The sequence below is a fragment of the Gastrolobium bilobum genome, unplaced genomic scaffold (assembly GCF_033153095.1).
Source record: "Gastrolobium bilobum isolate Gb01-03AN ecotype WA unplaced genomic scaffold, APGP_CSIRO_Gbil_v1 utg16915, whole genome shotgun sequence".
Classification (NCBI taxonomy): Eukaryota; Viridiplantae; Streptophyta; class Magnoliopsida; order Fabales; family Fabaceae; genus Gastrolobium; species Gastrolobium bilobum.
The window spans coordinates 83,872-95,593 of record NW_026896767.1 but is presented as its reverse complement, the minus strand read 5'-3'; the positions used below and the strand labels follow the sequence as shown (position 1 = coordinate 95,593).

Sequence of the window (11,722 nt, the reverse complement as noted above, 5' to 3'; positions counted from 1 at the left end):
TATCATCAATTCATCGATCATCTTCCTTCTTATCTATCCTACTTTTGCAGTTTGCTCAACCCTCTCCGCTCGAGGGTTTCTCCCCTTTTTTTTTTTGTATTTTATTTTTCTTTAATTTTATTTTCCTTATCTATCAATTAGTTAGGTTATTTATTCTCTTGTCTACTGGTTACTGCAACCCTAATCTCAATAGTCAAAGCTTTTCGTTCCCATCATCAACACAATCGCCCTTAAAGTTGAAGATGGAGCAACACCAACAGCAACAGAGGTTAAAGCAACATGCGATGATGCAACAATCACTCTATCATCACCCCGCTCTCTATACACACCCTCAGGTTCCTCTTCTTTACTCTTTCATTACTATTTTTCATTTTTTAATTGAATCATGTGCATTACTCTAAATATGTGTTTTTTCTTTCCCTGTTTTGTTAATACATATTCTACAGCTGATTAAATTCTACTTGTCTATTATTTGAATAATATTGCGAGCCTTGTATTATTTTTTTTTTTTTTTAAGATATGTGAAAGCCACCTTAGACCTTAGGTTTGTCAATGATTGGGTTATTTGCGTTTTGTTTGCTTAGATTAGTTACTGGTGAAGAGAGAATAGATTTTTTTTTTTTAATTTTTTTTTTGTTGCTTCTAGAGTTACTTTCTTTTTTCCTTTGGATTTTTACATTTTTATTTTGCAGATAGAACCTATCTTGAGTGGAAATCTGCCTCCTGGCTTTGATTCAAGTACATGCCGCAGTGTGTGAGTCTTAATAGATATTTTCTTTTCTTTCCCTTTGTTTTTTTCCTAAAATTTATTCAATTAATTTTTTTTATGTGTTTCCCCTCCATGTTTTGATACCTTTACCAAAAAAATAAAATAAAATAAAATAAAAAATAGATGCCTTCAGTGAGTTGTTGGCCTCATTGATTGCCTTTGAGATAATCTCTAGGTGTAAATTATTTGCAAATTTTTATATCGGTTTCTATTTATATATTTGACCTTTTACCATTCTGTTCCTTTTCTCTTGTTATGCAAGCTTATGCTAAATGATGTAGGCCTATTCATTTTTTTTTCCTTTGCTTTCAAATTTTCATTTTCAAATTTCTAATTGCTTTTGAGGAAATGCAGTTATGTGGGCAACATTCATCCTCAAGTTACAGAGGCCCTTCTTCAAGAGCTTTTTTCAAATGCGGGCCCTCTTGAAGGATGCAAGCTCATTAAGAAAGAGAAGGTCAGCTTTGTTTTATAATTATAAATTTATAAGATGTTTTTAAAGTGAAAATCAAAGGAAGGGTCAATCATGTATGTTTATAGAGTCCCCGATACATGTTACCTGTTGTAAATAACAAGTTGTTGATTGAGCAAAAGACTCTGGATAGGTAATAGGAAATTACAAATGTATGTTTTCCATGCTATGCTTGTGCTTATAGCAGTTGCATCATAATCATGATGATCTACTTTTATTGTCTTCTGCAGTCATCCTATGGCTTTGTGGACTACTTTGATCGCAGTTCAGCTGCTTTTGCTATTGGAACTCTCAATGGGAGGAACATGTGTGTAGAAATCTTTCTCTTGTTCATCTGAGTTCTGTTGCAGTACAAATTTTTCTTGTTTCATATATTAATATGTTGAGTGCAGTTTTGGGCAGCCTATTAAAGTTAACTGGGCTTATGCTAGCAGCCAGAAAGAGGATACATCAGGTTTTATTTTTGCTGACCCTGTACTTTCGCCTTTTAGCATTGTGTTTATAATTTATATTTATTTTGTAGAACGGAAACTAACCTTTCTTCTTTCTTTGGATTCAGGTCACTTCAATATTTTTGTTGGTGATCTGAGCCCTGAGGTTACTGATGCTACACTGTTTGCTTGCTTCTCTATATATTCTAGTTGTTCGTAAGTTTCTCTGTGCCCTTTTCCATATTCTTTTCACTTGTTATCTTGTTATCCTTGTTTTCTTGCAGTATTTTATGTCTGAAGTGCTTGCAACTGAATGTATATCTGAATTCAATTCCTGTTATCATGACACTTGTGATACATTGGCTATAGAGATGCAAAGGTCATGTGGGATCCAAAGACCGGCCGTTCCAGGGGATTTGGTTTCGTTTCCTTTCGAAATCAGCAGGCATGAATTTCCCCCCTTTTATTCTGTTTTCTTACTGTCTTTTGGGTTTTCTATGCGTTTATCTAGTGATAATTGTATCTTGGTTTCCTTATTTGATTGATCAGGATGCCCAAGGTGCCATAAATGATCTAACTGGTAAGATGGGTTTATGACTTCAGTGCTAGTTGTTGAAGTGTGTGTGTGAAATCTTCAATACTGTGTCATTGAATTTTTGAGCTGTTCTATAAAACATAAAATTATGTACCATATCCTGCAGCAAGCCCTAAATATGTTCTATACTTCTGTCACTATTGCTTTTGATAGGAATTGGATGTTAAATTTGATATACGTGTAATCCCCATTCAATCTCTTAATCAATATATTATGATATCAATTTTTATGGGATGTTGGTTTCATTAAAAGAAAGAACATTAGAATTATTATTGTGTTAGAGGTCTTGTTAGGAGTGTTTGTGATAAGAATACACTCATTATGAGGGTGAACACTAGGAAAGGCCACAAAGGATCCCCCCCCCCCCCCCCAAAATGTGCTGATCATGATGTGTGACTCATTAGTGGGGGAAGTGGTTACTAATAGGTTGAGGGTTAGAGAGAGTTAAATAGGGAGAGAAGGGGGACTATTAGATAGGCTATTTGTTAGGAAGGATTTGGGAATTGGGAGAGACATGTGCCTCTCGAAAGCACTGGAACTATCTTTCTTTCTATTTCTGTAGGTCTGTAATTTTCTCATACACATGCCTGTGAATTTGTTCCAATATTAGAGTGCTGAATCATAGTAGTCAATAGCGGCGTTATTGCGCCGCAAGCCGCGCCAGTTGCGCTTCGCCGCAACCATTCTCGCCGCGCCGCACCAAATCGCAATAGCGGTAGTTGCGGCCGCATTTGCGGCCAAATCTCCCCGCAACAGTGTCTTTTTATGGTTTTAACCCTAACCCACTCTCCCTTGCTGCCTCTCTGTTGTGTGTCTCTCTTTTGCCTCTCATGCTCTCTTTATCGCGCTCGTTTCTTCCCTTCTCTACTTTTCTCTTATAGTATTGAAGTTCAATGCGGAAGCCATGAACGAAGAAGCAAAGCTTTGAGTGAGAGAAAGAGTGAGAGAGAGAGAGAGAGAGCAGATAACGGAGAAAAGGAAAAAAAGTGAGAAAAATAGAAATAGAAAGAGAGAGAGAGAATAGATGAAGGAGAAAAAGAGAAACTGTGAGATAGAGAGAACGGATGAAAGAGAAAAGGAGAGAAAGTGAGAAAGAAAGAGATTCTGATCTATCTTCATTCAAAGAAAAGAAAAGTACATTTGTCAGAAAAGTGATTCACAAGACACGGTAACAAGTAACTTGGTTACCGTAACAGAAGGTAAAACTATTTCTGTATCCCAAAAAAAAAAAAAAGAATGAATCATTAAAAGGTAACTAAGGTAAAACAGTAAAGTATTATTTGATTTTTTTAGGTGTTATTATTTTTTTAATAATTTATTATGTTACACACACACACACACACACACACACACACACACACACACACACACACACACATATATATGGGTTTTATTAATATCATGTTAAAGGAGATAATTATCTCATGTCATAGAGACAAACTAGTGGGCTCCACCACCTGAAAAAAGAAAAGAAAAGAAAAAGGTGACACAGTTATCGAAGGGTGTGTAGGACAGAACTTGTCTCATGTGACATGAGAATAGTTTTTCCCTATATATATATATAATTTATTATTTTAATATATATATTTTTTTCGCTATTTCCGCAACCGCAACCCGCAATAATGCTATAGCGGTTTTGAGGGTTGGCCGCAATCTGCATTTGATAACTATGTGCTGAATACAATTTTACTCATATGTTTGTCGAGTTGCTGTAATTTTTGTTCTAGTACTAATCAATTGGTATCGGAGCTCTCTATCTGTGACCTATGGTAATAGAAAAAAATGATTCCAAAATTTGATCGTGAAGAAGCCTCTTGGTAGCTGATCAACATGGAGCAATATTTCCAAAAAAATGGAACGCAAGAAGCAAAGGAGGTTGCAAAAGCTGTAAGGGGACTGAGAGGACATGCTTGGGTTTGGTACAATATGTGGAGTTATCTCCATCCTAACGCAACTTGGTGGGGCTTATTTAAGGCAATGCTCAAGCGTTTTCAACCGGAGATGGACTCGAATTTGTACTTTTCTGACGAGGAAGCAAAATCGAAGTTTTTAAAATTGAAAATGGAGGTGAAGAAGTCTCCAATGAAGAGTTCAGAGACCTACCATGTTCATACTAGGAATGATGAGGAGTTGGAGGAGATAGAAGGATATCACTAGTCCGCGAACTAGAAGAAACTCCATAATAAAACCAAAGAGTCGTGATAATGGGTGTATGAGCACTGACATCATCATCGCCGCCAACAGAGGTAACCAACCCACCTCCTAACACCCAAGCCACCAGACTACCCTCCATTCTCTGCCCATCTATATTCAATCGCTTGAACAATGGATATGGATCCACTCACACCAGCAAAACCCGACCCAAAGAATCCACCTCAAATTGATCCAAAACTTGATCTGAATCCATAACCCAGACCCAAACTCGATCTTGAAACCGATCTGAATCGAAACACCGACCCGAAATTGAACATTGCACCATCATTGTACCTTAGACATGGATGAACTTGGGAGAGCATTCCGCCGTACCGACACCCATGGAAACGACCATGTCTCAGTCAACGAGCTTGGTAGAGTTTTCCAAACACTTGTCATACGACCCTTTCTAAGATGAGGGTGTACAGTAGGCAACGATTCAGGGGATCAACACAATAATGAATGGCATTTCTGTTACAAACAGTTAGCATGGAATGTGATAGGAGAGCAAAAAGGGTACATTTATATGGGAGTGGGAGAGGCCTTTTTGTGATCATTTTTGGGCTTTGGAAACCCTTGGCTTTTGGGAGAGATTAGAAGTTCTCTAAGTCTTCTAAAATTATCCTTTCTTTTACTTGTTCCTTTGTAATTTTGCTTCCAATTTTTATCTGTATTTTTTGTTCTGATAGGTTGCCGGCTGTAGTGGGCTATTTTCCAATTTGAACATCAATACAATTCACATATTCCTTTTATAATTGGTGTATTGATTGTTAATTCCTTTTCAATTTAGCCTACTAGTGAGTTGTTCATATCAACTTCAATCCAATGTGCTGCGTGATCGGCGCGTCATGTTTTGCAATGCGGGGGAGGGGCATTGGAGTGATGTAAGGAAGCAACAAAAGACACAGACTCATTGAGAGCTGAGCAGGTGGGGGTGAGAACATGTGTTCGATCCTCCCTATTACCACCTTTGGGAGGGGTTTAAAGCTTAATCCTGGATCCACCCCGAATCAGACTAGTAGCTAAGCGATGAACCGATGGAATATTTTCAAAAAAAAAGAAAAACACTCATTCAAAGAAGAAAACTATGTCTGAGATGGAATGTGGTCAATCTGGGAGTCAGGCCCAAGTTACTGTCAAGTTTATGCAAGTGGAACAAAAAAAATTTGATTTCTGTTATATATCTAGTGCCACAATTCAAGCTCCTCAGCTTGACCTAGAAACAATGACAAATGGTTGTAGTTCTATGTTGAAGTTTCAGTTTTGATGCTTTTCAAGACCAGAATCAATTAGAGCACACCTAGATGCTGTTAGTCCAAACAAGAAAAGGGCGAAGTTAGGAGCTTTTAACAAAGGCAGCTGCTGTTTGTGATGAGTTTGATTCAGCTAGCCCACCACCCTCAAGTACTACAATAGATAGATCTGAAGGCGGGACAAAGTGTTGAAAAGGTGTCTAACTTGGTGTAAAGAACCCCTTCAACCCAAAACTTAAGGTGTTGGGTGAGGGCCTTTTTAATGGTTTATATTATTCTCTAACATACCCCTTCACGCAAGAACCTTTTGGGCTTGAAGCGTGGATATTACACAGACCCAATTTTTGGTTTACCTTGTGTTTATTTTAATTCCACTAGAAAATAGGGGGGGTGAGGATCGAACTCGTGACCTTGTGGTCACTAAGGCTTTGATACCATGTAAATAATTACTTCAACCCAAGACTTTAAGGCGTTGGGGCGTATGCCTTCTTAATGGTTTATATTATTCTCTAATACTTGGTATTGTTAACAATAAAGAACAAGCGTCGTTCCAGGGAAGAACATGTAGATGGTGTTCGGAGACAAGGGAGGACAGGATGCGCTGCCAGAAGGTTGTTGGTGCCAATGGCATCTGAGAAGCTTGGAAATATAGTACCTGCAAAACAACTAAGGAGCGCAAGACTAGGATCTGATAAGAATCAAAACTAGGCATGTTGTCCACAAAACTGGAAACTTTCTGATCGTAAGGCCTATGCACGTCAAAAGCCTGCTGCTATTAATGCAACAATTTTTTTTTGAGTCAGAAGATGAACATGAAAAGATGGACATGAAAAGCTAGTGGCTGCTGTAAAGGGTGCCATCAATTCTGCTCGCGTCTTTTCCATCTATTCTGGCTGTAAATTGGTGCCTTTCTTCGGTTTGATATTTGAGGAGGATATTACTCCTGGAAGCATGCCTTCATTTTTAAAGTCTATATTGCAGGAGGCATTCTTTAAGGTGTTTAAGCTTGTTGAAAAAGATGTCTTTCAAGAAGGGGGATCATTAAATTTCTGCAGGTGCTAAGCCCTGATGATCGGCTGTTGGAAAATGATGATGTCATTAGGGAAGAAGGGCAAAGGGACTCCTGTGGGAGCACTTATGCTTCAATTATAAGTTGGCCCTTATATTTCTCTCATTGGGATCTCAGGGGAGGGATTTTCGCTGGTTAACCCTCACCTTGAGGCTTGAGGACAAGGTGATTCTTTTAGGGAGAATTATTGATAAGAATACACTCAATTATGTGGGTGTACACTAGGGACGGTCACCCATGTGTTCATCATGCGTGACTCATTAGTGGGAGAGGTGGTTACTGACAGATTGAGGGTCAGAGAGAGAGAGAGAGAGAGTTTAATAGTGAGGGAAGGGAGACTGTTAGGTAGGCTATTTGTTAGGAAGGATATGGGAACTCGGAGAGACCTGTACCTCTCGAAAGCACTGGAACTTTTTTTCTTTCTATTTCTTTAGTTTTGTAATTTTTCTCATGCACATGCCTCTGAATTTGTTACAATATCAGAGAGCTGAATACAATTGTACACATATGTTTGTCTAATTGCTGTAATTTCTGTTCTGATACCTATTCAGTTTGTCCCAGTTGTACTTATTAATATATTAGTATACATAGATGTATTTAGTGTTTATTATGTATCAGTCCATCATACAGTTATTTAGAATCCTATCAGTTATATATATTTGTGGGAAAGGTGGAGAGACTCAAATCCGAAACTGAATTAGTCAGCCTTAGGGTTTCTGACACCGCTTGGTATCTACCAAAAAAAAATTACTTTATAATTTATAGCTTGTAGTTTATTACTTTAATTAACAGCTTCCATTGTATCTGAATTTCTCTCTGTTCCTGAATATCAGGAAAGTGGCTTGGAAATAGACAGATTCGTTGTAACTGGGCCATGAAAGGGGGTAATGCCAATGATGACAAGCAGAGTTCGGATTCCAAAACTGTTGTGGAGTTAACAAATGGAACATTTGGTGAGCTTTTGATTATGGTGTCTTTTTATAATTTGCAGTTGACTTTAGATGTCATGCAATTCTTGTTTTTATTGCCTGTTTCTGGAAGCACTTGTGAAGTCCATAATAGTTGCTGGTGAAAATGGTTACTGATTCACTGTCATTAAAATAATTGAATTGAAAGTAATTTGTCACACTGTCGCTATTGGACATCATTTCATATATCTATTCTAATGGAATGCCTGACTACCTTTTTGTTTGGCTTCTTATATAGCACATTGGTTTGGTTTATCTTTGTTAGAAATAATATTAATTTATTATATTTCAGATTCAATTTGGTATCAGAGCTCTCGATCTGAGGGCTCTGCTTCCGCATATATATCTTTTCCTTTCTTTTTACTGCCGTGCATCATACCGGCAACCATCCTTTCACACCTAACCCTTATTTAGTCACAAATTTCTTGTCCTCAACCTCGTATCATCAGAAAAAAGATCGTCAGCCTCCGCACTGGATCTGGCGACCACAGTTTGCTTCTTACTATCTTCTGTGTGTATATCATGTTTGATATATTTATTTTTAGCGCACAGATATTTTTCCATCAAATGGTGAGTGGGTATTTGGCCCATCCAACGGGACTTTGTCTCAAATTTCATTCTGATCTGAAAAGGCTGTTTTGTCTAAAGTAAATATTGCATGCTTTATTTACAAAAAAAAAAAAATATCGCATGCTTTTGTGTTGAAGGGCAAGCCCCCAGTGCACAAGCTCTCCGATTTTGTGAGGGTAGGGGTGAAAGTCGATTATACATTGCATTCCCCCCCCCACAAAAAAAAAGGCTGTTTCCTTACATTTGTGCTTAAAGTGAATTCCCAAACATAGTTGTTACTTCTCTCATCTCTGCAAAATGCAAACCCACTTTTGAGCAAAATAAAGTTCACAAAAAGAACTTAATCTGAGATCATTTTGCAAAATCTAATCCAATTCACTCAGTGGCCTGATTGTATATTTTACTTGGTTAATGATCTTTGCTTAATAGTTAGCTGGTTTTTTTGGTCGCAGAAGAAGGCCAAGAAATGACTAATGATGACTCTCGAGAGAAGAATCCTCAATATACTACTGTTTATGTTGGCAATCTTGCTCCAGAGGCAAGGATAAGTATTCTTTTATGCTAGGTTTTATTTATCTTATTAGTTCATTATAACTAGCTTTTATTTTTATGGCAATTCAAATGTGATGGTATGACTTGTAGCTATGTGCAAATATGGAGAGTGCTTAACTACTTGATACTAGATTACCCAGTTCTGTTTAGTGAGTTGTGTAAAATATGGGTAGTCTAGTTCTTTTGTAAATTGGTGGGTACCAGAGATTAAATGGAGAAAATAAATCATTATAGCAACAGGTAAAAGTGGAATAGAGAACACTGTATTTGTATTCCGTATAGTGTTTCTGGAAAATTTACAGAATAACAATGGAAACATTAAATGGAAAAGGAAAGAAAATACCCTAGACACTTGGAGAGGACAGCTCTCTCCCAATAATTTTACCCAAATTCCTCTATACCTTTTTTTCCTTCCCCACCAGTTCTCACCAATTTTCCCACCTCAGAATATTCCATAACAAACTCATTCACACACCCCATGTTTATTCCAACCTGCAGCTTTTTTTCTTCTATTGTATACCCTTTTAAAGGGTGGCCTATCATAAATTCAGTTTGTTCTGAATTTGCTTTCTTGCAGTTCTCATAAGCTGTGAAATTGCAGGTTAATTCTGGTGATCTTCATCGTCAATTTCTTGCCCTGGGCGCTGGAACTATTATAGATGTTAGGGTGCAACGAGACAAAGGTTTTGGTTTTGTGAGATTTAGTACACATGCGGAAGCAGCTTTTGCCATTCAGATGGGTAATGCTCAGGTTCTGTTTGGCAAACCCATGAAGGTACATTACTATTGTGATGATATTTATTTGTCAACAATTCAATGTTGTATGTCTGATGGTGCTGTGTACTATTTTATGCCCTTTTGTTCAGAGGTGATGTGTTCATGGGATCTTACTTGGGCGCTATCAGAAAATAAAAATAAAAATCTATGACTGATTGAATTTCCTGTAGATATTTATTATATTTTATATGTTTTTTACTAAGGTTTTCATGTAAGATGCCAATTGTGTTGTTCGTTGTCAAAAATCGTTGTTCCCAAAAGGATCTTACACCATATGTTGATCATATATTCCATATGTTGATGATATATTTTGATTTTTCAAACTCAAAAGGTTCTAGAAAATTTTGTATCTAATATTTGTAATTGATTTATTGCAGTGTTCATGGGGTAGTAAGCCTACCCCACCGGGAACAGCCTCTACTCCCCTTGCACCACCAACTGCTGCACAGGTGCCAGGCTTTTCACCCACTACACTAGCAGCATATGAACGCCAAATGGCCTTGAGCAAAATGGGGGGTGCTCATGCTTTCATGCATCAGCAGGGTCAGCATTCTGCTCCTGGGGCTGGTTATGGTGCAGGATTCCAGAATGTTGCGTCTAACCAGCATCTAATGTACTATCAGTAAAATAGATAGTTGGGACCCCTTTATGTTAAAAGAAGTGAAGGTTGAAGTCTTTTGAACCTCTGCCATACCCTTACTCATCTCTAAAACACCACCCGTGCACTCTACATTTTTACTGTTGTGTTGTAGTTTTTTAAGCTTGTCCATTTATCATGTTTTATAAGGAATTTTTTTGAGTACATAATTTGTCTCTTATGCATTAGGTAATTTCCAAAGCTTAGGGGGATGAACCAATTTAACCAGTTATGTGTCCGGTTCATTTGACCCTTAAAACCAACTGTTTAAAAATTGAGCTGTGAGCTAGACGCTCAAAAAACTGGGATAACGGATTTTGGTTTTGGTTGTTTCATGTTATTATTATTATGAAAGCAAAACATCTTCATGTCCAAGCCTTATGTTGCCCAGACGGGTACATGCCATGGCGATACGATACGTTAATTTTAAAAAATATTAGATTTTAATATGTTAGGACATATTTTGATATTAAATAATATTTTTATTATATATAATATAATCTGTTTAACATATAGTAATTCATAATAAATCATCAATTAATTAAATGTTTAAATTTTATAACATAAATAAATATAAAGTAAAAATAATTTTTTATTTCTTGTTAATTTTTCATGTCAAATTTTGTAACAAAAATTATTTAATTTATAAAGTAATTTTTCATGTTTGGTTAAAGAGATAAAATAAAATAAAATTTGAATAAAAAAAAGTGTCGAAAAATATTGATGTGTGTTGAAAAAATATATTTTTCATGCGGGTAAAAGAATATTAATTGCGTATCGAAATATGTCAGTCCGATTCACAATATTTTTAAAAAGAAGCGTGTCTGTGCTTCTTTGTCCAAGCCTGCTGCTCTGTTGTCAAGAGGTATTGCTTCGTTGCCGGCAAGGCTAACCAAGAGCCTTTGTTGCTTGGTTTTGCTGCTTCGTTACGAGCTGGGAAAAGTTAATCCTTACTATTCAGTTCGGTTTCTACACTGAATTGAATAAAATAAAAATTTCGGTTCTTAAATTGATTTGAAAAAAATGTGGTGCTGTTGGTTTGGGTTGCAGTTCAGTTTTGCTCATTTGAATTTTTTTCATACTCGGTTTAGTTCGTCTTTAGCTCGAATTGAACCAAATTAATAAAATGGTTTGCTTTTGCATAAATTATGCATGGAAGTAATGCACAATCCTAACGTGCATGCCTTGCGTTTCACCATATTATTTTAAAAAATTATTTGCCGGCAAAAAAATTTATTTATTGTAATTTAATTAAATAATTACGTAAATATAACAGTTTGGGGAATATTTACGCATCTATTGCACACAGTGACACCCCACTGGGGCGTCTCTCATGAGGGGAAGACGTCCAAATGGGACGTCTCTTATAAGGTGGTGACACGTGTCACTTGTTTATCCAAAAAAAAAATTAATTTAATCATAAAACTTCTAAAGGC

General features: G+C 36.8%; 1 protein-coding gene across 1 annotated transcript; it reads left to right on the top strand.

Moving 5' to 3' along the window:
• On the top strand, positions 1-10,566 carry LOC133301913 (oligouridylate-binding protein 1-like). The gene is made up of 12 exons (XM_061501630.1): positions 1-335; positions 693-754; positions 1,124-1,226; positions 1,472-1,548; positions 1,634-1,695; positions 1,801-1,888; positions 2,042-2,117; positions 2,222-2,252; positions 7,616-7,735; positions 8,773-8,858; positions 9,474-9,647; positions 10,027-10,566. Exons 1-12 carry the CDS (start codon positions 243-245, stop codon positions 10,273-10,275), a joined length of 1,221 nt encoding a protein of 406 aa, XP_061357614.1. The 5' UTR covers positions 1-242; the 3' UTR covers positions 10,276-10,566.
• The last annotated feature ends 1,156 nt before the right edge of the window (positions 10,567-11,722 follow it).